The 27,775-nt window shown below is 37.1% G+C and overlaps 1 protein-coding gene across 1 annotated transcript in view; it reads right to left on the bottom strand.

Moving 5' to 3' along the window:
* The window catches only part of MED13L (mediator complex subunit 13L), a 273,439-nt gene that overhangs the window by 102,466 nt on the left and 143,198 nt on the right, over positions 1-27,775 (bottom strand). Inside the window, exon 4 of the mRNA XM_080650333.1 lies at positions 27,482-27,565. Within this exon, the coding sequence (XP_080506459.1) occupies positions 27,482-27,565 (84 nt within the window). The remainder of the gene's footprint in view (positions 1-27,481; positions 27,566-27,775) is intronic.

The raw sequence follows: 27,775 nt of genomic DNA, 5'->3' as shown, positions 1-27,775 counted from the left end.
ATCCACATGACATGCAGAGTTGCATACCATCTGACTGACTGATGCCAGAATAAACCAATAATAAGACCTTTCACTTTGTGATCATTATCCATAGTGGAAGAGAAACCAACCATGGGTTAATCTACTAGTACTACCTTTTTAATCATTTATATAATTATTTTTAACTCCCAACTTATTTTTTAAGATCATCAAAGGATGAAATGAGAAAACTTTCTTTTAGAGATAAGTTCCTAATAACTGTTCTTAATCGATGTTGCTGGAAAAAAAAGAATGCCATCCAATAGGAAAAGATGAATTTAAAACAATTTAGCCAGCCCTGACTGGTCTGGCCCAGTGGATAGAGCGTCGGCCTGCGGACTGAAGGGTCCCGGGTTCAATTCCAGTTAAGGGCATGTACCTTGGTTGCAGGCACATCCCCAGTAGGGGGTGTGCAGGAGGCGGCTGATCAATGTTTCTCTCTCTTTGATGTTTCTAACTCTCTATCCCTCTCCCTTCCTCTCTGTAAAAAATCAATAAAATATATTTTAAAAAATAAAACAATTTAGCCAAATGCAAAACAATGACAGAATACCAGTAACAGAGTACAGCGCAGCTGGCATGGCTCAGTGGTTAAGCATCAACCTATGAACCAGATCATGGTTCGATTCCCGGTAAGGGCACATGCCCAGGTTGTGGGCTCGATCCCCAGTGAGGGGGGAGGAGGGGACATGCAAGAGGCAGCTGATAAATGATTCTCTCTCATCACTGATGTTTCCATCTCTCTCCCCTTTCCCTTCCCCTCTGAAATCAATAAAAATATATTTTTTAAAAAGAATAATAGAGTACATGTTTATGGACTTCCATATTTAGCATTTATGTATTCTCAAATATTATCATATTCCTCTATCCCCCTGAATAACATTCTAAAACAGTTTTTCATGCCTTTTAATAAGACTCATAACCACAAATGTAAAATACATTAATTAAAGATCATAACATGATACAAGTATATACAGATGTTATAATAAAGTAATAAGCTACCAGAACGCTGTAATGACCAGAATGACCGGTCGCTATGATGTTCACTGTGGCCAGCGAACTGCTGGCTGGCCAACCTTCCTCAGTCCCTCCCCCCAGCCAGCCCCACCACTGATCAGCCTCTCCCACTCCAATGGAGGGTGGGGCGGCCGGCCAACAACCCCTAGGCCCTTCCCCCAGGCCAGCCCCTCCCCTCGGCGGCCCCACCTGACTGGGCCCCAATCGGGGCGGCCTGGCTGGCCAACCTCCCACCATTTCCTCCTCCCGACAGGTCTGACACCGATCCGCCCCAATCAGGGCCAGGCTGGCCAGACCCCACCCGTGCACTATTTCATGCACTGGGCCTCTAGTTATACTTATAAAAGGCACATGAAATAACCATTTCCATTTGTAGGTTTATATTAAATACAGAAGACTGTCTCCAACTTATGATTTTTCAATTTTATGATGTATGAAAGCAATATACATTCAGTAGAAACCATACTTTGAATTTTAGTCTTTCCCCAGGCCAGCAATATGCAGCATGCTACTCTCGTAGCAGCAAGCCTCAGCCCCCAGTCCACCACAGGATGAGAATAATCAACCAATACTCTACAGCAGTGATTTCGACCCAGGATGACCTCCCCTTCTCCGAACTTGGAGCCTTTCTCTGTGTATCACTAAAAGTATCTGACCTGATGCCAACTCTAATCCAACTAGGCACATTTCTAATGTTTCAAATTTTCTTTAATTGATTTCACAGAGAGGAAGGGAGAGGGAGAAAGAGAAACATCGATGAGAGAGAATCATCTATCAGCTGCCTCCTGCTCACCCCCTACTGGGGATTGAGCCCACAATCTGGGCATGTGCTCTGACTGGGAATTGAATTGTGACCTCCTATTTCATGATTGATGCTCAACCACTGAGCCACGCCAGCTGGGCAAGTCTCAAATTTTTAAATTAATTTAACTTTGAAAAGTTCAATAAAATACATTTTTTGCAGGTCAAGATTAAGTAGCCAGGAGAGCTGCTTTCTCTAGCCAATCAAGTCTGTCTACATGATGTCCCACACAGAAAGTGGGTACACTTTCTGCCTTTCCTACCTTCTTCTAAAATACTGGCTTCTCCTCCTTTTATCTACTTTACTAGAGGCCCGTTGCAGGAAGATTCCTGCAATAGGGCTTCCTGTAGCAGTCTGCTTCCCTCCCTTCTCCCCCGCCCCGCCTGTTTCCCTCCCTTCTCTGCAGCTTCGCTCCCTTCTGCAATGCTTGGCTTACTTCTACGCTGTCTTCAGTCTTCGCTCTGCTCCTGGATATGCAAATTAACTGCCATCTTGGTTTGGATTAATTTGCATACTTGCTCCTGATTGGCTGGTGGGCATGGCTGGTGGGTGTAGCGGAGTGATTGTTAATTTGCATATTACTCTTTTATTATATAGGATTCCTCAAATAAGTTCAGAATTGTTCCTGTAGGCTGCAATTATAAGGGCCAGAACAATACTGAACGAGTACTCTTTCTGTTTCACTCATCTACACCCAGGCCATTTCTTGTTTTCTGTCCATACCCAGGAGACCAATGTATGTGTTAGCCTCTAGGCAGCCCTGAAGAGGACCTAGAAGACCAATTTTTTGTGTTAGTAGTAGGCACTAAATAGTGATTTTAATTAAGCATTGTTTGGAATTATCTAAGCTACCGCTTCGTTCAAAGAGTATAAATTATCTAGTTTTATATACCTAAGAAACAGATTCTCATTCAGCCAGATGATTTAACAGCAGCAGGGCCTAAGACTAATCAGGCAAAAGTCTTTTTTAAACACAACAATAACAAATTTTAATTGAAATTCACAACTTTACAATTGTGCTATATATGTACTTAGTGCCACTAATTACGATACTGCTATGATATTACTAACACAAAAATATAAACAGTAGTAAGTATTTACTATGGAGAGTGGTTAATTTGATTAAACTTCTTTGCTCTTACAAACTTCAGAATCTGGTGCCCCAGATGTCTGGAGTATGACTGCCTGGGAAGAAAGCAGGAGTGGGAAAGCAGGAGGCTTGGACAACACGCAGCTTAGTTCTGTCTTGGCGTGTGAAGGGTGTTCCCAGGGTCTCATTAATACTCCGAATGTCTCGAGGGCTGCTTTGGCAAAGGCAGACAGGGAGCTGCTTAAACATACAACAAAGAAAGTGAGACTCCTACAGTACTGAGCTGCAAAAGAGCATATTCCTCTCCTTAGCGCTCTTCTGACATCCTGCCAGTACTAAGACCTGACACTCACTACATGGTCCATCTGCACTCTGTAACTACTGATCAATCATAAATGGCAGGAGGACAGGGACCACATCAACTCTGTCCACTGCTATATATCATTGCATCTAGGACAATATATGGTATGTAGTAGGCTCTTTTTAAAGAAAAAGAAAAAAGTGTGTGTGTGTGTGTGATCACAGAGTATAATAAATGGACAGCAAGTATAAAGAAAAGCAATTTCTCTCTCACCATATCATAATTTTTTTACATGACCTGAAGACAGTGTTAAAATCATGTTAATTTTATCACATTAATAAATTTTTCAACAAGGCAGGATTACATATAGAATATTTGATATTATTTCTGACCAGATCTGAGTTTTACTTATAAACAGTTCAGAATTATCTGAAGAAAATACGACTGCAATACAGTAAAATCTCCTTCTGCATTCTGGCAGCACATCAAAAAACCTGACCCAACTGGCCTAATGCTGCATGGTCAGCGAAGAGGAAAAGTGAAAGAGTCTTCTACTTTGCTGCTTCTCTGAAAAGGAAATCACATTAGGCCACTAAGTAGTCAGATACATTATTTTATTGCTTGAAAAACCCTTGGGTAATAAAGAATGAGTACAAATTGCCACAGGCAGTTTTGGAGGAAAAACAGAACTGTGCAAAACAATGACAGCTGCTCGACTGCAGCACTGGACAACTGCAGTAAACAGTGCGTCAGTTGTAGTTTTTCTGCTCAAGTAGAGCACTCGGCCATGTGTGAGAAGGACTACACAAGCACATAATTCTGCAGAATCTAGGGTAAAGGCAAAGTAGGAGAAAGGTAAGAGGACAGTGTAAATGCATTTTATAAAATCTACCATGAGTCAGGTTCGGTTTCCATCCTATTCTAAATAAGGAAGACTTATGGGCAGCTACAGTGAAAAGCACGTGCCCCTGGGGAACACATAAGAAAAAAAGTAAATACTTTGAATTGAGGGTAACATTAATGCTTTTCAATGAAAATGCAAGACATAAAAATAAAAAAATGATATTTATTTAACATGGTCTATAAGAAAATTTATTCTCTATGCAAAGAAAACTAATTCGTGTCACATTTTATACAGATAAATAGCAAGAATGCATGCTTTATTTTCATGGGATTCAGAGAATAAAATTAGACTAACATCTTTAACCTTAAAAAGGGAGTTGTAAAATGTCATATTTTCTTCTAGAGGCCAACTGCTTTACTCTACCCTCTTTATTGTGCTATTTTAAAGTTCTATGTGAGGACTTATTTAATACACTGCAATACTGTTAATTTTTTAAAGTATGAGTCCTTTAAAACATTATGTTTATAAACTATGTAAAAGCTTTACTTTCAATTGCATACAGAATCTCATTACAAAATCATGTTAAGAGTTTTATCTATGACAAAATACAGAAAACCCCTCTTTCAGAATTTCCAACTTTCAAATTTTCATCATAAAGAAGGAAGAAAAACCTCTAGAGCCAAAGAATCAACTCTACTAGCTTCCAACAGATGGCATCTGTGGTCACAGGCAGCCACTCCAGTACTTGCTATTTCATCCTCTACAGTCATGCTTAGTTTTATGCAGTTTTAATAAGACGACTGACCCTATCATTTTTACAAACACAAAAGTAATAAAAATAAGAAATGTATAATCAACAGAAATAAATCTGAGATCATTTTAATAACTAAAAGTGATGAGAAAATAAAGTTTGTCAGCAGAAGTAATTGTGGAGGACAAAGCAAACCCTGCAGTATTGGAAATAATCAACAAGAGATGAGGAAGTTACAAGATGGGAAGATATTATAGTATGAAGATCAGCATCAATCAGTGTTTGAATGCTTACTGGCCTAATGACATTAATCCAGGAGAATACAGAAGATCAACAGGGTCAAAATGTTATAGAGGAAGAGTTCAATGAATGGGTTCAAGGCCAAATGAAACCTGCACAACACTGAAATGAGTGCTAAAGCAACACTACTCTCTCTGACACCTTTGCTAATCATGAGATGGGCAGGTGATCATCACCTTCCTCAACAAGTCTAACATGGGCCACAGTAGTATGCCTTGGGAAAAGGCACGTGATAGTGCGTATACTGGCAAGAATGCACTTGTTATCATAGATGATGGGAGGAATTCTAAGCAGGGGAGATAAATTTTTTTTTAAAAACCACACATTTTGATTACATATTACTATCTATAAAAAAATAAGCACACATCCCTAATATGTATCCGTTTGTTTTCGAATTTTCTACATGTACCTCTATATTTAATTGAATCTAAGACATCATCACTTTAGACACAGTCATTTTATTAACCACTAGGGAAAAATACTCATAATAATTCTTAGATAGAAAACATCATGATCTGATGTTAAAATGTCGAGGGAAAATACATTTTAGAAGCAATGAAGTGCAGTACTTGACTAATACCAATGTATTTGCATGTTCTAAAACATACACAAATTTGGAATTCTTAAACAGGAAGAGGAAAACAGACACAAAGTAACATTTTTTTCTAGCACTGTAAGAGACTATCTTTCGTACACCAGACTGGAGATCTACTATCAGGATGAAAGAATGACCTGGGAGAAGATAATGATAGATTTCAATAAACACTTAGTTGAAAAAAATAGGGAGATGCTTTATCTCTTCTATGAATATGATCTATGACAAACTCAATGAGGAGAAAAACCAGACAATAAATATTTCTCATAAAGTGCTCCCCCCCAAGTTCTTCATTTTGGAAAATGATGAAAAACACTATGGACACTTCAGTGTTCTCATCTATGAAATGAAGATAACAGTTCTTACCGCACAGGATAAAAATGGGGGATTAAGTGAGCAAATGCACTGAAAGCTTTCAGCAAATGCTCAAAACACAGCAAGATTCAATAAATGGCAACAAAGGTATCATTTGTGAGATTTTATTTCAACTATTAAATTACTTTAGATTATCTGAGGTATTAGATGGAAAGATGACATTTGAAAGTATTTGACTTAACACCAGTTTTATTCACCAAGGTCACTCTTAGACATCACAATCACTGAATGTGATACACAAATACTTAAGGGATGAACCCTCAGATAAAAATCCATTTTTGCCGATAAATTTTAGTGAAGATCAATTAAGGGAGTCACCAAAAATTACATGTTGCCTTCTTTATCTGCCTCAGGTTCAGGTGGTGGGGTGCTTTGTTAATCCAGCACTGGGGAGTTAGTTCTCTGGGCCTCAGATGCCTCTGCCAGTGGACAATGCTAATGGGACAGCGAAGCACACTGTTGACAACATAAAGCCGGGAGAATCTCCAAAACAGCAAGGCTCATTTTAACTGGACACTTTTCTTAGCCAGTGCTTTTAAAATAAACACCAGTGTATTTTTTATTAATAATCTGTTCTCTAAGACTGTATTCTGCTGACTGCCCCTTTTCAAATACTAACATTGTTCACTAACATTTTTCAAATACAAACATTTCCAAAATGATCAACTAGAGCAGTGGTCAGCAAACTCATTAGTCAACAGTCAAATATCAACAGTACAATGATTGAAATTTCTTTTGAGAGCCAAATTTTTTAAACTTAAACTTCTTCTAACGCCACTTCTTCAAAATAGACTCGCCCAGGCCGTGGTATTTTGTGGAAGAGCCACACTCAAGGGGCCAAAGAGCCGCATGTGGCTCACGAGCCGCAGTTTGCCGACCATGGAACTAGAGCATTCCACCATGCCATAAACCCCAATGTGGATGGCAAAATATTCACAATATTTGTGGTAAACAGGATAGTAGAATCAGGATACAGGATGAAAGAATGGCCTATAAATTTGTTTCCTGGCCCCTGCCTACCTCTGTTTATTGCCTTAGGATTGGCAATAGCTATTTTCAGAATATGAAATGTGAATTCTATCTACTACCTTGAATTGAGTTTTCACGTATGCTTTCTTGGAATGTCAGTGTTTTTGGATTTGAACTGTTAATTTAAATTTTAAGGACTCTCAGTCTGTATTTTCTCTGGAACTGTTAAGATTCTAACCTGAATAATACCTGTCTATTATTGTTGTGCACAGCCATATGCCAGCACTGGCATCACCCTTTATGCACTCATGGTGGCCCACATTAAAAGAGTGTGTCTTAAAACTTTAAAACCTAATCGGGGGGAGAAAAGGAAGGGCCCTAATTTGAGGGTCACAATCTGAGCACTCTGGGTTCTCACCTAGGGAATGATCTGTATACAAGAGCCAAGGTACTCAAGAGAATGCAGCACTGAGGTCATGACCTAGCCCACAAGAAAGATAAAGGCTCTGCCTCCCAACAGTGACTGAGAAAAGCTCAAGGCCCAAGGAATAGAGAGGCAGGCTCTACCTCATTTGACTCATACATCCTCTCCCTGCAACAGCCCATACACTAGATGCTTTCTAAGCCGGAAACTTAGTGGTGGAAATGGAAAATAATGCCAAAGGAATCCTGAACAGCCTATTAAGGATGGTAATTGGAAACAAGACCTATTGGCTGAACTCATCCCCCATTTAGAACAATCCTAGCTTTTGTCTTTTTCCCTAAAAGATGCTGCTTAGCCTAGCTTCCTTCATTCTTCAAGTCCTGATGAATTTTTCCAGGAGCTTGGGTAACCCATCTTCAACCAGCATGTGAACTACCTGGTAGGGTGGCAAACCCTCTCTGACCCACATTCTTGCCCAGGCCGCCCAATCTCAACACATGGCTGTCAGACCCCAAGCAAGTCTAGGGAACTGAGGCCTGAGAGGCTGTGGCTAAGTGGTAGGGATAAGGGCAGCTTCCAGAGCCACACTTCATTATTAATAAACTTTCTCCAGAATAATTATTATAATGTTTCCTTTACCAATGATGTTACTTCACCCAAAGAGGTATTTGTTACACTCACATAAAGCTGACTCTAAACTATGTGTCTTATTTAACTGTATTGGAGGCGGCGGGGGTGTGGGGGGAAGAGTATTATAAATTTTAGACAACTTTCACTTTCTAATATCTTAGAAACAGGTAAGGCAATCCCACATGTATCCTTTTTACCCATTAGAACCATGTCTAATTATTTTTCACACCTACTTGACTATAATTATGTTAAGCTTTATAAAACATAAGCCGAACTCACTCTTGACATGATGCATTAAGGCCTAGAATAGATAAAATGACTGCCAGGGACATGCTGAAGTGCAAGGACTATCATAAGACAGGCACTTACAATCCCAACGCATTTTAGAGGCTGACAGCCCAGAATTTAAATTCCAGATCCACATTACCAGCTGTGTGACCTTTAGCAAACTACATAATCTCTCTGTGCTTAACTTTTAACATCTATAAAATGTGAGTGCTATTATCTCTCTCTGGAGTTCTTATGAGGATTATATATTTATTTGACTAATAATCACACATAAACTATGTCAGGCACTCTTCTAAGCACTTTGTAAATATTAACTCATTTAATTTTCATCATAATTCCATGAAGCAGGGACGATAATTGCCTCTTTTACAGGTAAACTGAAGCGATGAGATTAATTTTTAGTAAGTGGCAAAGCCAGGATTTGAATCCAGGCAGTCTGACCTCAAAGTCCATGCTCTAAAGCACCACACTAAAGGGCCTCTCACAGTACCTAAAGCACATGCCTGGCACACAGCATAATGACAAGGATGATGGTAAAATACACAGTGCCCAGCCTCACACAGGAGTATGCAGCACCCTAGAGGCCCAAAGATGTGACTCTCATTTTATCAAAATGTGTTTAAATTGTTTTCTAAAAACGTTTTGGGGACCAAAACGTTAAGATGATACATAAAATATAAGTACTTCCAGATTAAGTTTACATAGTATAGGAATCTCTAAAAATACAAATTAATACTACCGCTTTAGGAATTTTTAAGAAATCACTAATAAATTAGTTTTAATTACTCCCCCAGCACTGAGAGCCTGAGTTTTCTCCTAGCATTGTTAAATAAATCTTGCAAGTAATTAGCAGTTAATATTTTGGCCCTATCCACATTTAGCACTCGATTTATAAACTAGGTGCTCATTTTTATTCTCTTTTTTTGTTTTTGTTTGTTTCGTTAATTCTCACCTGAGGATATTTTTCCATTGATTTTTAGAGAGAGTAGAAGAGAGAGAGAAAGACAGACAGAAACAGTGATGTGAGAGAAAAATATCGATTAGTTACCTCCTGCACGTGCCTGACCAGGGCCCAGGCTGGGGAGGAGCCTGCAACCAAGGTATGTGCCCTTGATCGGAATTGAACCCAGGACCCTTTGGTCCGCAGGCCGATGCTCTATCCACTGAGCCAAACCGGCTAGGGCAGAGGTGCTAATTTTTAAAAGAAAGTACTCAAATGTACTGAATATTAAATGCATTATATTTACTTTTTATAAAAAAGTAGTATTATTTTCTCTTATTAATCCCATATAATAAAAGGGTAATATACAAATAGACCGAACAGCAGAACGACTGGTCTTTATGACATGAACTGACCACCAGGGGGCAGACACTCAACGCAGGAGCTGCCCCCAGCCTGCAGGCCCCAATCGCCTAATGGGGCCTGACGGCCAACCTGCTGGTCCTTTCCCCCGGCCTGCAGGCTCCGATTGCCCGATGGGGAACAGAGAGCCAGGGGGGGCTGGCAGCGGGGGTTTGGGGGTGCAGGGCCGGCTGCCGGGGAAGATGGCCCTGATCACAGGCCAGGCCTAGGGACTGTACCCGTGCATGAATTTCATGCACCAGGCCTCTAGTAATGTAATACATGCTCACTGTAGAAAACTGAGGAATACAGGGGTATAGAGGGAGTATAGAGAAGAAAACAAGAATCACTAGTAATTCAACATTATCTTTACTTTTTAATGTAGTTTTGGATATTTAATTTTCAGATGATGACAGCTTCTTTCTTTCAATTCTAAAAACACATGAAATTTCATGAACTGAAGTAATTATTGTCAAGGTGCCTCAAGAAAGAAATGTTATTCAAATAGCTGAGAAACATTAGCTCCACTGATCATTGTTTTAAATAATGAATGCTTTCTCCACTTCTTATGCTTAATGAAAACTAAGCCCAGTTCATAGACATGACTGACTGAATTCAAATAAAACATTTCTAAAAAACAATTTAAACACATTTTGATAAAATAAGAGTCATATGTTTAGAAACTGATTACTAATTAATGACAAACTCTGGAATTAAAGTTCATTCTCTTCCATAGCACAGATAAAGCCAATTCACTCAATTGATACCACTCAAGTATAACATGTTTTATAGCTTGGTTCCAGATATGCTAACAAATAGGAACAAAAAAGTAACTTTTGTTCTTCTAAATGTAGAAGAACAAAACAAACTTTCAGACAAAACCAAGACTATTGAGATAAATACCTATTTGGAAGACATTTACATTTTTGGCATATTAACATCAATAGCCAAAGGCCAATGGCAAAATTAATAAAAAGCAAAGAAGCCCAGCCAGCATGGCTCAGTGGAAGAGCATCACCCTATGAACCAGGAAGTCACAGCTTGATTCCTGATCAGGAAACATGACTGGGTTGCGGGCTCGATCCCCAGTGTGGGGTGTGCAGGAGGCAGCCGATCAATGATTCTCTCGGATCATTGATCTTTCTATCTCTCTCTTCCTCTCTAAAATCAATAAAAATTAAAAAGCAAGGAAAATAATGATAAAAAGTAGTTAAGAAAATTGCCCTTCTCTCCTCCTCTATAACCTGACAGTCTTGTGGAATCTTTCTGGGGTTTCTACCATAAATAAACCTAAAGACTATTTAATGTGATTTTATTTTGCTCTAATTTACAGGGCAGATAAGACTCTTTAGGCACCTTTCAATTTTCTAAACAGGCAAAAATACTTAATGTTTAAAATGATCCTCTTAAGTATCTTTTGTCATTTTGAATCTGTTAATCAAATCAGTGAGCTCACAAATCAATTTAGTAAAAGCACTCTAATACGGTGGTAATTCAGTAGTCACATCAGTTTTGGGAAGTGACTCCTTCCACTTCAGGAAATTTAACTTGCAAAAATTTTCAGTTACTACACCTTATTTGATTTAATGTTAATCAAGCTAGCGTGGGTTTTTATTATATGCTCAAATGGGTTTCTAAGCAAGTTGCCGATTTGCTATTTGAAGAATAAGCAGGTCTGTCATTCTGCAGATACTATTAATGGCCCTTTATGACCTTTTTATTGCAGTGTTTAAGCACTAAAAATATTTTCATCATATTTCATTAATAGTGAAGAAACAAAGCAAGAATTATTTAGCTGAATTTTATAAAACCTAGAGTTCCCATAAACTTCACATACGTCTGGGTTCCCAGGCTGATTAGCACACTACATTATATTGTACTATGTCAAGGTAACGAGTAGATAGATTCCTGATTTTGATTAGTGAACATTATTTTACATGGGCCATGTTCTGTATCCCTCACACTATACCGCCACCAGCACCACCACTTAAATTCCAGTCAGCTTTCTGCCCCAAACTTCATGCCCCATTTCCAGCCATCCCCCCTGGTGTAAGAGGCACTCCTGGCTTATAAATTAGCTCACCCAAGTATGCTAATCAAAGCTGGGATCTAATCTGAAATATGTGGAATTAGATTTTTCTTCACACTGGATGTTGCCTAACCAATCCTGACTCCATTTTGCAACTTTCCACATTTGTAAACTTTCCTTTTAATTGGAACCAGAAACTGAAGGAAAAGGATGACTAGGAAACCTGGCACTAGAGTGCAGCAAACCCTGCAGAAAACAAGCAGACTCATGCCTGCTGGGAAATGTAGTCAGGACTAGTCTCTGAACACAACTGCTTTTGAGTCTAAAGAAACAGCTTGATTCCCTGAGGACAGAATAAAACTAAAATCATAGACCTTTGTTGTGAAAAGATCATTAAAAATGACCTGGCCAAACCCTCCCCCACCCCCATTTTCTTGATGAACTGTGGTGAAGAATTAGTTTAAATTACTGTAATCCAAATATTCAAGTATCTGCTATGTTCTGGGTATTAGCTCATGGTTTCTTTAGTACAAAAGCCAGACTAAGCTTTGAACAACAAAAAAAATTATCCACTAGACTTTTTTTATGGGAATACATAAAAGATAAAGTTTATGGTACAAAACCGGCAACAGTCGATGAATTGAGGGCACACAAATACCAAATGAAATGGTTCTTGATGCCTGGGATTCCACTGCTTTGCATTATCAGTAGTGCCTGGACCAGAATGGTCATCAATTTGAAAACAGGTATTGACAAAAAAATTATTCATTTCTGTAGATTCTTTTAAATTTGGAAAATAAACTGTATGGTAATAAACACTAACTTTATATTCATTCCAAGTGTGTATACATTTTTGGGGAACACCCTATATATTCAGACCCTGATCTGAAAGTTTTATTAGAATGCTTTCCAAACATATGGGGGTAGGATATTATCTTCTGTTTCTTAAATGATTAATGGGTCATACTTCCTGTCTCTAAATACTAACTCAATGATTGATCTCTCTAATGATGGATCTGAATGCCTGAGATTATTCTTTGTAGCTTAACATTCATCCTATATCAGAGAAAAACAAAGTTTGCTACTGTGTTTTTCTTCCCAGCCTTAAGTGGTCAATAACAGGGTCATGTGGTTATCAAAACAATTTTCTCATAGTTTATTATTAATATTTATCTCTCTATTATATCACATATCTTGAAGATATTGTTAAATATTAAATTCAATGTCTTCCTAAGCATTTAATAAAGTATGACCGATTTTTGAGCTTTAAAAGAATGCTCTTTTTCTTACCACACATCACCTAAAGAATAAAATGAATAAAAGACAGGAAAACAACATTTTTCCCCTTCATAATTCTAAGTTTGGTTAAATGCCACAAATAAATTGTGTCTTTTAATTTACTAATAAGCACCAGTCACTGATTTTTTTAGGTACACCTTCAAGAGGCAGACTGAAAACCTCACCTCTCTCTACCCCTGATCTCTATTCCTTTGACCCACAGATTCAAACTGATCTGAGATACCTGACTACACGATTTCATGCTTGACAGCTCTAGGGGAAATGCAAACCATGTGACTACCACAAGGGAACCCTTGACAGAGCAACTTCCAGCTTAGCCCCTTAGGGCAAGTGCCAAGACCATTGCCTATTAATTGAGGGAATGTGCAAGGATGGAAACCTCTTTCTTCCTTCCAAATATGAATTTAAATATCCTAGTTGGGGCTTCATTGTGCCAGCAAGGCTCATACACTACTGGTCTTCACAAAGAGTTTTTTCCATTATTTGCAGTTAGATTTTCTAGCCTAGAAGCTAAAAAGTGAATCATCATTGCCCTAGCCAGTTTGGCTCAGTGGATAGAGCATCGGCCTGCGGACTGAAGGGTACCGGGTTTGATTCCGGTCAAGGGCACATACCCAGGTTATGGGCTCCATCCCCACTAGGGGATTATGCAGGAGGCAGCTGATCAATGATTCTCTTGCATCATTGATGTTTCTATCTCTCTCTTCCTCTCCCTTCCTCTCAAAAATTAATAAAGTTATTTAAAAAAGTGAATCATCCTGTTTATTTGTTTGTTCTTTATTATTTCACTTACCATTAAGCCTGTACAATTTATCCTTCTCTGACTTTTTCATTTTTTGAGAATAAGGGCAAGAACCTTGGAAGCAACTCAATCTTAGCTTTGCCCGCAGTAGCAGTGTGACCTAGGGCAAGTTACTTATCTCTCTGTATCTTAATTCCTTTTACTAAAATTAGTACTACTACCACTACTACCACTAATTTCACAGGGCTGCTGTGAGGAATAATAAGACACAAAGTACCTAACAAGCAGTATGCATAAAGGTCCTGCCCGTCTAGAAAATACGTTCTTGGCTCTAGCACTTTCTAACTCTTGTTACTGAAACTGTCTAGGTCTCCATTATTGAATCTGTAAAACCAAAGAAAGTAACACAAAGCCCCAGGTATGTAGTGAAGACTAGAAATAATTTCTGTAAAGCAGTTAGCATAGTATCTCAACAAATGTTAGTCTTAAGTTAAAAATATTAGCTCCCCCCCCCCAAAAAAAAATGAGCTCCCTTCCTTCCAACTTGAAGTTGTGTTGCTGAGTGTCCCTAAATTGGTTGCTTTTCACTTGACCATTTCGATTTATCTGTCAGTATATATCTAAGCCTGTACTATGGACTCCAGGAACCAGGACTGCCTTTCTGCTGGTGCCTTCCCTTCAAGTTCGAAGTAGACGCCAACTGATTAAACACATATATAGAGGCAAGAGAGGCTATAGCGGCACCAGTGAGCACTATAAAGAAATTTTGTTTAATGCTGTAATAGGGTTTAGGTGCTTCTCAAGTGCAATAATGTGCACTATACTCCAGCTTTAAATAAATTAACATGAGAGATAGGAGCCTATAGACAGTAAATGCTTAAATTCTTGGCAGAAGATCAAGTAAGACAATACAAAAGGCACTAACTAAAAACAGTCCCAAAACTCCAGAAGCAAGGAGTCAAAAGCAATAGAGAAAAGTCATACATGTAGCCATAATTTAGTGGCGAGTTTGGACTGAGCCCTCAAAAGCAGCTTTTGTTTTTCTGAGTGTTTTTATTTTTAAGCTTTTAAATAATAATCTTTAACTCTCAAGACAATGCTTATCTGTGGCTGTGGAATTTTGCAATTCTTAAATTCTAACAAGCAACTATTCTGATTTGTTAGTCATTGCTAGAACAATGTAAGTCTCTATCACAATTCATCTAAGCTTCAAGACTTTAGAACTTTATCATGGTTCTAAGCTTATAGATGTTACATAGATCCCAAAGAGTATATTCTTTGCCACATTCATTCACCAAAATACCTAAACAAAAACATCAATAATCTATCATTATGGCATACAGCAGTATAATGCCTAGGGGCAAAGTTCACTCACAGCAGTTCTCCACCATAAATGAACACCCGGACAGTCTGTAGGCAATTCATAGTACAAGCATATGACTTCAGTCATATACAAATCCTACAAAGCAATTCATCATCTTTTAATATCTTGTACCCACGGGAGAGAGGAAAAAAAATAAAAAGAATTTCTTTATAACTCTGGATCACTCAAGGAGTTCTGTTAGACACTATCTCTTTTTGTCTTCCATTGCTGCTAAGCATGCACTTTCCTCTCTACTCAACCAAATCTTTCCTTAAGAGAAACCATGGTGATTGATGTCTTTGTTATGCTGTTTCCCTCACTTTGATTCTAACCCAAGTCATCCAAACCTTAGAGTTGTCAAAACCCATTTAACCTCATGAATCTCTGCTCTTCACTAGAACTAACCCACACCAAGATCTCCCAATTTTCACATTCAGTGCTTATTATTTATTGCTTCATGTCTTCTTTTCCTAATCATACTAAATTATTTGTCAAGTCATATTACTCATGTGCACCAAATACCAAAGCAAGATCCTTTTTAAAAACTGTTTGAAAAGATACTCATGGAATGTTAATAACAAAACAAATTCTAAAATTAGTAAGTCTGATAAAACAAATATTCAGAGTGAATATAAAGCATGTTTTTCTTTCAAACAGTTAATAGTTCTACATGCATATACTTGGGATTGATCTTCAACATATCATCACTATCTATCTAGTAAGTAAAATAAAGCCATGGAACAATGGGTAGAGTATGTATACCAAGTGATACAGATATACTATCTGTATGAAAGATAAATGTATAGATGCATGCTGGTGTACATCTGCATAAACTAGTCTCTGGAAAGATAAAAGGAAACTGGTAATAGGAATTAACACTAAGAAATTGGCTGACTGGGAAGTGAGTGGGGAAGAGACTTACTTTTTCACCTACCCATTTTGTGCCAGTTAAATTGTATACTATATACATGTATTTACCCCTCCAAATAATATTTTAAATAGAATAAAACCATTACTTGGAGAACTTGTCTGTTGAAAACATTTTTAGATATGTGCGTTTTAGTGATTAACACAAGAATTAAAATGTTCCACAGTGCATGATTCATTGTGATAGAGACCCTTACCCAATCATTTATTGGGTAACTAGGCAGAGTATATATCCTCGCCCCTATACAACGTTAAACTTAGATACATTTTTATCCTAAAAAGTTATCTATAACAAATAATCAATCCCATCTACATTAAATTTGTAATCATTAACCTTTTTAGTGAAGACAGCATGAAGAAATGAGAAAGATAGTGGTTGCAAAACTAGAAACACATGGAATTGAATCCTCCACTTTCTAGCTGTATGACTCTCAGCTAATCATTTAACTTATCTGAACAGCAATTTCCCTCTTAAGGGCAGAGGCCAGGGCCAATTATTTTTTGTAAAGTTTTATCGGGGCAAGCTATGCCCATTTGCTTGCATATTGTCTATGGCTGCTTTCGCAGTAGAATGTCAGACTTGACTGGTTTTGGCAGAGACCATATACCCTGCAAAGCTGAGAATATTCACTATCTGGCCCTTTACAAAAGTTTATCTGCCCCTGCCTAATAGGAGAATGCAGACAGACCACGTCTACATTGAAATTCTTTGTAAGCATTAAGAATGTAAAGCTCCACTCTGAGCAGGCAGCAGTCAAAACTATTTTCAGAATAACATAAAGACATTATTCATCTTTTTCATCTGATTTTCCCCCAAGTACACAATGGAGTTTTCCAGAGGCTACGTGATGTGTGATGTCACAACAGCCTACATGCAGGAGCAGACACGAGATACAGCTGTTTTCCCTTAAGCCAGACATTAAAGAGATTTGAAAAAACTGTTACTCTTCTGACTAAATATTTTTCTCTTTTAGAGAATCGTTCTTTTAGTTAAAAATGGGCTATTTGCTTTAACATGAAATGGGTTTATTATTGCTATTTTTAGTTTTTTCAGTTTCAGCTCTTTGGAGTAAATATTGGTAAGTTTAATCCACATAAATAAAAGCTCTCTTGAGTGCTCAGTAAAGTTTATGGGTGTTTTGAGAACAAAAAGTTTGAGAATCCACTATACCAGTGGTCGGCAAACTGTGGCGGTTTGCCACTCTGTTGACTAATGAGTTTGCCGACCACTGGGATAGGGGCTTAATCACAAGGAACAACAACAGCCTGTAATTACTGGAATTGAGAGTCTAGGTCAGTGGTCGGCAAACTCATTAGTCAACAGAGTGGCAAACCGCGGCTCGCGAGCCGCAGTTTGCCGACCACTGCACTATACTATAGCTCTAATGCATCAGAATGATTAACTGGTTCACAGAACAGCCTATACACTTGGCAGGATTTGGATATAGAGTCTACCTGGACATCAATAACACCACCACCATCCAGCAGGCAGTTTAAGGAGAGAAATTTAATAATTCTAATTAGAGGCTCCCTGGAGTACTTGTAAAACTTTTTACTCAAAACTTTGAAATAAGACAACTTGTCCTTTCAATGTTATGCAGGAGAAATACCCATTCAAGAATTACCCACTGTGACCACAGCACCCCAGAATACTGCAGCAAATTCACAAGGGTGTGGTGGGATATTTTTAATTTTGGGGTAAAGAAAACAGCATTTGTCAGAGACTATGCAAACTACTAGCTCAAGGTACTACAGTGTCAACATTAAACTGTGCTATATTCCCTGCAATCAAGTCAAGTCTTTGTGAAACTGGATTTTCAGAGTTGTGATATAAAGTAAAATCTATATGGACAGGAAATAAAAGTAGAGGTGTCCAATCTGATTCCAAGATTTGAGACGTTGTATAGTGCCCAGCAGGCATGCATGTCCTAATTAATAAGCAACTGTGGTTATTTAAGACTAAAATAAATTTTCCCTGGCTGTTATGCCTCAAGTGTTTGGAGAGGCGACCTGTACATCAAAAGGTGGGGGGTTCGATTCCCTCTCAGGATATATACCCAGGCTGTGGGTTCGATCCCCAGTCAGGGCCAAGTAGAAAGCAGCTGACTGATGTTTTTCTCTCACACATTAATGTTTCTCTCTCCCTCCTCTCCTCTAAAATAAATTTTAAAAAAATAATGAATTTATATGCATTATTTGTTCAAATAGCTACTACGTTATAGGTGCACAAACACCTATTAATTTTCTATAAAATCTAGCTGCTCAAATGCTCTCTGGCCTGGTTTTTACATCTCACCTGTTCCTTCACTAATTAATGAGTTGATTAAAATGTTTGGCATTTGTTCATTTTATATTTGCATCAGAGTCCCAATTTTATCTTGTTGTAAACTATACTTTAGTATACTGAAATTGTCCTTTTCCAGTGTATCTAGGAATAACTCTATTTTAAAGAGCTAAATTCTTAAAGATTTCACTAACTCATCATCAAGCACTGTGGATATATAGGAATACAAAAAGGATCAAAAAGACTTCATATATACTATGTATAACAGTTAATAATGCGGATTTTGTAATCAAAGAAAACACGATAATTTCAAGAGAAACATCAAACCTGCTTTATTCAAAGCAATGTCCATCGCTAGCTACACATTTCCCCCATCTTTCAGGTAATTTGTGGATACCGTCCCAACAGAACTTTTCTTGTTTTGAGGCAAACCAAAACAAGAGACCCAATTTTCCACTTCTTCGTACGTTTTGAAGCGCTGCTCAGAAACTGTGTGTGCCATCAATCGGAACAAGTGGTAATCGGAAGGAGCAAGGTCTGGTGAATACAGCGGATGGGTTAATACTTCCCAGGCAAGCTCTTTTAACGTGTCTTTAACTGGTTTTGAAGTGCGTGATGGCGCATTATCATGAAGCAAAATTACTTTGCCGTGTCTTCTGGCACATCCTGGTCATTTCACGATCAAAGCGTGATTCAAATTGATTATCTGTTGTCGGTAGTGATCAGTATTAACCGTTCCACCTGGTTTTAGAAGCTCATAATACACCACACCTTCCTGATCCCACACAACACAGAACATTGTCTTCTTTCCGAAGCTATTTGGCCTTGTAGTCAATGTTGATGGTTGACCTGGATCAACCCATGATTTTGTGCATTTGAGATTCTCAAAATAAATCTACTTTTCATCACCAGTCACAATTCAATGCAAAAAAGACTTTCTTTCGTGCCATTGAAGCAACATTTTACTGATGACTTTTCGGTTTTCCATTTGTCTTTCGTTCAGTTGATGTGGCACCCATTTTCCTTCCTTTAAAATCTTTCCCATTGCTTATAAAGGATTGGAAATTGTTGTATGAGCAACGTTTAATCTTTCTGCAAGTTATTTTTGAGTTTGACATGCATCTTCATCCAATAATGCTTGTTAATTGTTGGTCTTCAAACTTTTTCAGTTGGCCTGGACATTCTTTGTCTTTCACATCAAAATCATCACTTTTAAAGCGTTTAAACCAGCATTCACAAGTATCTTGAGATGGAGCATGTTCACCATAAGCTTTCTGAAGTATACGATAACTTTCAGCAGCACTTTTCTTCAAAATAATGAATTAAAAATTCCCACAAATGCTCTTTTTTGGAACAAAATTCGACATTTTTAAGTGTAAAAACATCTATGATGTTAACACCTTCAGCAAATTTGACATATGAAGTTTTGAAGCTTGTTGTCAATACAACAAAACAGCATATATATCATATCGCATACATATCAACATATGTGTAACTCAATCTATTGAAAAAAAATCCACATCATTAACTGGTACACCTAGTACTCTCGAGTTCAAATAAAGGACATATATATGTGTTAGAATAAAATTATACCATTTCATAATTATATTTGGTTTTAAGCATTTTCAAATTTATAATAAATATATTAATCCTTTTGTAATCAGAAAAATACACTCTATTGTTCATTTTTTATAATGTTCTGGATGATTTATGAATACATTCTCCAAAAAAGCATTATTAATGAAAGTTTTAAAAAGTGAATAAGTAATATTAAACTAAATTCCTTCAAATAAAACATTTTTTGTATTTTTTATTAAACTAAGAACAAAGAAACAAATGGATATATTTGTACAATTAGCACCTTTTAATGCCAGTAAACTAAAAATATAGATAATTCATTTTACCCTCAACCTTCCACTTATTTCTTGTATATATTTTTATTTCATGTCAAGCATTCTTATCTAGACCATTCTCACTTTAAGCTATAGAAGTGATAACTATTTAAGAAGTTAAAAGAATAGAAAAAACATCCCCCCTTTCTGATGCTCTTATGAGGAATGGGTAGGGAAAAACACAAAGTAAGTGCAGAAATATGTTTCTACATGTGTTGAATGATGCCCATCCAAAAAAAAAAAAAAAAAGAAAGAAAATTCTTGAAATGTTGGTGATTTGTAAGCAGCTTCCTTCTTTTTTCATCTGACAAATGTGAATACTGGATCCATTTCTGTCTGGATCACTTCTCACCTATGCTATCTCCTTTATTACCCAGAGTAACTATCTCATCTTACTACTAAAGATACTTGGTCTAACACTATTTAGAGCTCTCTTTAATACATGAAATATCAAAAATAGACTATCACACTTGATGTGAACCTTAATAGTCAAAGGAACCTCTTTATAACATCATATGTATCTAAGACCAAAATCAAATCTATGAAAATACTTGGTATAAAATTGATGAATTTTATGGAAATTTCACCATCTTCTATTTAATGCATAGTTCAGAGAAAACATCCTATAGAATAAAAGTCTAACATGCTAAGTGTCTGGTGACACCAATCAAAGGGTAATATGCTAATGGTATGCTAAGGCCACTCAACTGCTCGTTATGATGTGTACTGACCACCAGGAGGCAGACAGTCGACCGGTTGACCAGTTGCTATGACATGCACTGACCACCAGGAGGCAGACAGTTGTCTGGTCAACCTCACTATGACATGCACTGACTACCAGGGGGCAGATGCTCCGACTGGTAGGTTAGCCTACTGCTGGGGTCCGGCCGATTGGGACTGAGTGAGATGGGCTGGACATGCCCTGGAGCCCTCCCACGGTCCCTCCCTGGCTGGCTAACCTCCTGCATCCCTCCCCAGCCCCAATCGTGCACCGGTGGGGTCCCTTGGCCTGGCCTGTGCCCTCTTGCAATCTGGAACCCCTTGGGGGATGTCAGAGAGCCAGTTTCGGCCCAATCCCGCAGGCCAGGCTGAGGGAACCCACTGGTGCATGAATTCGTGCACCGGGCCTCTAGTAAGATTTAAATATAAAAACAATATCAAATGATCTGAAGGAGTAAAAATAAAATTGTGCACAATGCTATTCCTGACTTATGATCACTTAATTTTGAAAAGTTTATCAGTTTCATTCATAATATAGTGACTAGTATATAAAGTATATAAAATGTCATGAAACTAGAAAGAAATGTTTGGAACAGGCTTTAAATAATTTGTCTAGTCATTCATTCAGCCACTTACAACCTATACAAAGTAGACATCATTATTATTACCTTTATTATTATTCTGCTCAGTTTAGAAAACAAAAATCACAGGAACAGAAACATAAGATATAGTGAGTAGACTGCTGTGACTAAGCACACTAAGAGCTTGATTAGGATAGGAGTTATAATAAAGTCCTAAACTTCAGTCATTTATTTCCAAAGAAGCAGCCTAGTGGATGGCAGATTCTGGCTCATCAGTAATCTGTGTAATAATGTGTATGTGCATCACTTTCGTGAAAAAATTAAATGTACATAAAGTTCTAATTCCTGAATGCAAGATTTACTAGTACAATCCTAAATACTTCTATGTGTTCATCTGCCTTATCCTATCTGGTGTCACCCTAGCCTCAGCTCCAAGTTGGCTCCTCATTTGTTTCTGAAAATACCTGATTTGTTCAAAGGAGTGACAGGATGTACTGCATTCTTCCTTAAAAGAGATCAAAAATACAAGCTGTCAATGTCACAACTGAAGGCTTCTCCATGATGTACTCAGCAGAATTAAAAGAGCTCTGAAACTTGGAAAGCGTAGTTTACAGAAAATCAAAGCACAAACACAGAATTCTTTGCCCTATGGCATCTACAGAACATACCCTGTATTGTGCTTCATACACCGAGCCATGTTCCAATGTGCCAGTGCTATCCCTCAATTGAAGAATCTTCTGGTTTGAAATGTACTAACAAGGATTTTATTGAGTTTTCACTGTGTGTGTTTAGCACCATGTGCTTGTAAGAACTGGAGGAGAAAAAGGAGGCCTTGCCTGCAGTGTCCTGTATTAACTTACTTTTATGAACTCATAAAACATGATTAAAACTAATGATGATAATCTTTGTTTGGTTATTAAGAAAAAAAGAAAAGAAAAAAAGTTAAAAACTACCTGGAAAGCATTCAATTTTTTAACTATTATAACCTCTGAGTGAACTGATCTTTCAATTTAACATTTTTTTCTATGCATAATGTTTGTGAAAATACAGAGCAGAGTGCCTCGTACATGAAACATACTTGAACACCACAGACAGGCCCTAGCCAGTTAGGCTCAGTGGATAGAGTATTGCCCTGCGGACTGAATGGTTCCAGGTTCAATTCCGGTCAAGGGCATATGCCCAGGATGTGGGCTCGATCCCCACTGGGGGCTGTGCATAAGGCAACCCATCAATGATTCTCTCTCATCACTGATGTTTCTATCTCTCTGCCCCTCTCCCTTCCTTTCTGAAATCAATAAAAATATATTAAAAACACACACACACAAAAAAACACACCATAGACCATATCACTTAGTTTCATCGTGGGCTCTTATTAAATGTTTATCTCCTCCCTTCCTAGATGCCACAGTTTTCACCTTGCAGCTACTTGTAACAAATATAGCAAGAACTCCACAATCAATATCTTTATCTTCCACTCCCACTAAAAGTTAACTACTACCTGAACTTCACCACTACACTGAAACTGCTAGTTATGTTCACTAAGTCTATATAATTGCCTAATCTAGTCTTCTTAAACTGGATTTTACAAGGCCTCCATGGCAGTCACAGCTAATTAATCCTGAAACTTTAAAAACCCTGTGTTTGGTGACACCAATACTCCTTGTTCTCATCTCTCATTGACCTTTCTTAGTCTCCATTATATGTTCCTCTTTTCTAGCCATCCTGTAAATGCTGATGCTCTCCAAGACTTGAATCTCATCTCTCTTCTCACTTTTCACACAATTCTCAAGTATATTCAAGTGACAAAATACATAGTATTTTTATATATCTCTCATCAGATAAACTAGCAGAAGATGACTACATATTTTATAGACCCATGGAAAAAAAGAAGCTGCAAAACTATGACACATGATGAGATAAATCCAAATTGTCCCATTAATATTCTTTTATGGATTGCCCATCAGCTAGCTCTTGTTCACAGATAAGTGGCACAAAGCACCACATGTACCAAGTAAATTTATGAAAAGAAACTGAAAAAATGATCACTAGTGATCTTATTTTTCTGAACATTGGGAGAAGATTGCCTTTACCTTTCACACTGTCTCTGTTTACATGTCTGCTTAACCTCTAGATAAGAGATCCCTTTCCCTGCCTAATCATCTTAACAGCCCTAGAAGGAAACACAGAAGACTGGCCTAGAACAAGGGGAGAAAAAGGAAAGAGGAGGATGGGTAGAAGAGTGAGCAGTGGCTTGGCTGGCACAGCTCAGTGGTTGAGCCTTGGCCTATGAGCCAGGAGGTTACCGTTCAATTCCCCGTCAGGCACATGCCTGGGTTTCGGGCTCGGTCCCCAGTGAGGTGCGTGACATAAAAAACGTAATTAGAATATTTGAAAGTATATGAGGCTATTTGAACTATCATCTAAGAGCAGGGCAGGTTTGCAAATGAAGAAAAGACAGCTAATTAATTCAGAAAATGCACTAGCAAGTTGGTTATTTGTGTTTACCAATATTTCTATTAGCCCAACTACTATAAACCTGATTCCTAGAAAAGATCAAAGGTGCAAACTGTCATTGGGGGCAATCAATTATTTTGCTAAAAATGGCATTCAAAGACTAAAATTAATAGCCTGAAAATTGCAATAATTAAATGTGGGCTGGAATTAGACTAAATTAGAAAATGAATAGCTCTCTAAAAGAAAGAGTTCTATGATTGGAATAATTTCTAAATCATTTTTAAAATATTTATTTCCACTGGTTTGTTTTTAAGCAGCTAGTTAAAGGCTTTTTCAAGTTCAACATACTTTCAAAACCATAATTTTTTAATGTTTGATGTTAGTTGTCATAACTCTTCAGGACAAAGCCAAAGTTTTCTTTCCTACTTATTACATTCCCAAGGATATGAATAACCAAACATATGTCACTATAGAGAAAAAATGACATGAATATATTTATTTTGTCTTCTTGGACCTGCCTGGTCAAATTTATTATACATACACATATATATAATAATTTTTCTAAAATTATGCTGAGCATTATCTCATATCAAACATTGAGAACTCTATTTTATAGTCCACAGTAAATGATTTAGTTTTGCTATCAATATGGAATTTATAGCTCAAGAAATTATATGCTATTAATCCAACAGGGGAACCCTGTTCATCAATATATTCATTTCTTCCCACTATTAGAATTATTTTAGCTACATAAAATGTCATGTTTTCAATCGTATTTTTAACCTATTGAACAAAATTAAATGTTAGTATTACTATACTTTATACATAAGAGTACTATTCTTTAAAATATATTCCTTTTATTTGTATCTAATGGCATCAAATCAGAGTATTCCTAAAAATAATAATTTGTGCATACAATTTGTTTAGCACTGGGCAGCAAATTCTCCTAAGACAGTAACTGCTACTCAATAACAGCAAAAAACTAATGTTCAGCCCAGGAAAAACTAAACACCTTATCCAAAGGCAAATAACTTGTAAAAAAAGGTATGGAATGTGATCCCAAATCTTATCATTCTAAATGTCCTTCTCCACAGTGTCACTCTATCCACCTAAAATGACTTAACCACTGAGATCTTCTGTCAACATCCACCAAGAAGCTCTATTAGCACTCAGCAAATAGAAGTGGAAAAGTAGTTACAGTTAATATTAAGTTTTATAACAGCAAATGCCAACTGTTCAAATTCAATCTTCAGTTTTAAATTTTTCTAACTGTTAATGTGTTTTAAAATTGTTTTTTTTTCCAAAATCATTAACATTTAGGGGAGTAGAGGGGGGCAAAATGGGTAAAGGGGCCAAATGTAGAATAACAGAAACTAGACTTTCGGTGGTGAACATGCAACAGAGTAAACAGATATACAATTGTAATGTACACCTGAAATTTATGCAATTTTATTAATATGATCCCAATAAAAATATTAACATTTCTACACTACAAAAAAAAAATTTCACATTCAATCATGAGCATAGAATCTAAATACAATAAAATAATTCCATTACATTGCTCAGAATTATTTACATCTATTGGTTGGCTAAAGTTAGGAAGACTTTTGGGATCTAAATTAAGTGTGAAGGTATATAAACTCTATATAAAATAGATTCATAACTACATTTGACTTTTACAGATTATTTTTTAAATATTAAAATACAAATTGCTGCCCAGGCGGTGTGCTCAGTGGTTGAGCATCGACCTATGAGCCAGGAGATCATGGTTCGATTCCTGATAGGGCATGTGCCTGGATTGCGACTTGATCCCCAGTGTGGGGCGTGCAGGTAGCAGCCAATGATTCTCTCTCATCAGTGATGGTTCTCTCTCTCTCCCTTCCTTTCTGAAAGCACTAAAAAAAATTAAAATAAATATTTTTGAATTGCTCCTCTTTCAATCATTATTTTATTTCTACTTTTCCTCTTCATCCCTCAAATTCCTGTCACATCATCACACATTTAGGACCGGCTCAGTTAACTCACCAGTGAGCAGCTGTGGGGATGCACACTAAGCATAGCAAGCCATACTAAGAATGGTATAGAGATCCTTGTGCTAAAGCAATTCCATAGTTAACCATTTAGACCCACCAACATTAAAAGCCACAACTTTAGCCATTCAGAAAGTTGAGGGAAAATGCAAAGACTAATTATGTCCTCAGAACATATGCATTGGTCAGACCAAATCAAAATAAGTAAAAGAAAAAATTCCTCTTCCTCAATCAAAGCATCTGTAAATAGAATCACACTCTTACACACCCATACATACTGGCACCTTTCTAAAAGTATCATTATCCTTTCCAGACAAACTCTGATATGCATAATACTATGTTGTATTTAAATATACTTCTTAAATAAATCCTAAAGAATTTCAAGTGTACTAAAGGAGGAAAAATATTTCAAGGAACTTCATGGTGATTTGAGGAAATGCTGTGGGGTGGGCGGGGGCAGCCAGTTCCTATTTTATCAGATTTGAAAAAAGAAACCAAATTTTCCTAAATTAGATTTGGTTAATGAGCAGATTCCACAACCACTTCATCAAAGCTTTAGACATAAAGCCTGCTAAATGAATCTCTGGTAGGAAATTAAGAAAGTAAAGGTTCCAAAAGAGGCAAGAGTTGACAGCCAAAATTCTGGCAAACTACCCAAAAGATCTAACCTTAGAGCTACCATAAAAGGCTTCAAGAACTCTTACGTATAGCCAGGAATTGGGACTCTTAGCTTAGGACAAGTTTGGCAGTAAAAAAATAAAATAAAAGAATGAAGATTGTATACCCTGCTCTTCAGAAATGAAATAATCACCATCAACTTATTATTCTAATTAAATCTATCCTGTGTTCAGAGGTAAGTGGGTAAATATTTGATTTTGAGTGTTTTGTTTATTGGTTCTGGTTTGATTAATCTAAGCCTCCATTTTTGTTTAGTATCAAGGACTGCCTTTGATAGTCAAAAGTTTAGCACTGTTTAGAAGTAATTCACAGTCCTTGTTTGACAATTATCAAGGATGTGTTGATTAAGGGGCATCAATCCTATAAATATTGTCACCATTTGAATTCATTTGACTATTTTTAAAGGTTATGCCATATTATACTTTAAAGAAGAAAAATAAAGAATAACAAAAATAACAAAATAAAATATTTCAATTCTAAATAGTGTGGTAATAAGGAGCTTAAACATAGGCAATAGTGATAATCATCTTTCTAGTTCAATTTTTAATAGTCCACAGAAATTTTGTAATGCAGTGTTTAATAAAATGTGATCCAGAAATCTACTGTAGTACATATAAGCTACCAGCATTATTAGAAAGTAAACAAATAAGCTGCTTCTCCCACCCACCTCTTCCCCAAAGATAGTTGTAGTCAAGCAAAAGCAACCAAAAAAACCAAGAGCATTCTAACCACTCACCTTTTGTTGACTGGCTTTTCATCCTTTTCATATGGTCGAACAAACCATTTCCCAATCCTAACGAAGTTCTTATCCATTAGGCACCTATAATAATTACATCAAGAATTATTTTTATAGTTTCAATAATAAATTAGGAAGTCATTGCATCAATAATCACAAATGGCATACATCATTGGAAATAAAAAACATCAGCAATTAAACTGTCAAAATGTTTCCTTATCACTGAGATTTTCAAAATTTCCTTATTGTGAAGATATGACAAAATTCTGTAAGGTAGTATAATATTATCTTGCA

This window comes from Plecotus auritus, assembly GCF_963455305.1.
Source record: "Plecotus auritus genome assembly, chromosome: 13".
NCBI lineage: Eukaryota > Metazoa > Chordata > Mammalia > Chiroptera > Vespertilionidae > Plecotus > Plecotus auritus.
Note: the sequence above shows the minus strand (reverse complement) of the source record. Positions and strands in the feature narration are given on the sequence as shown.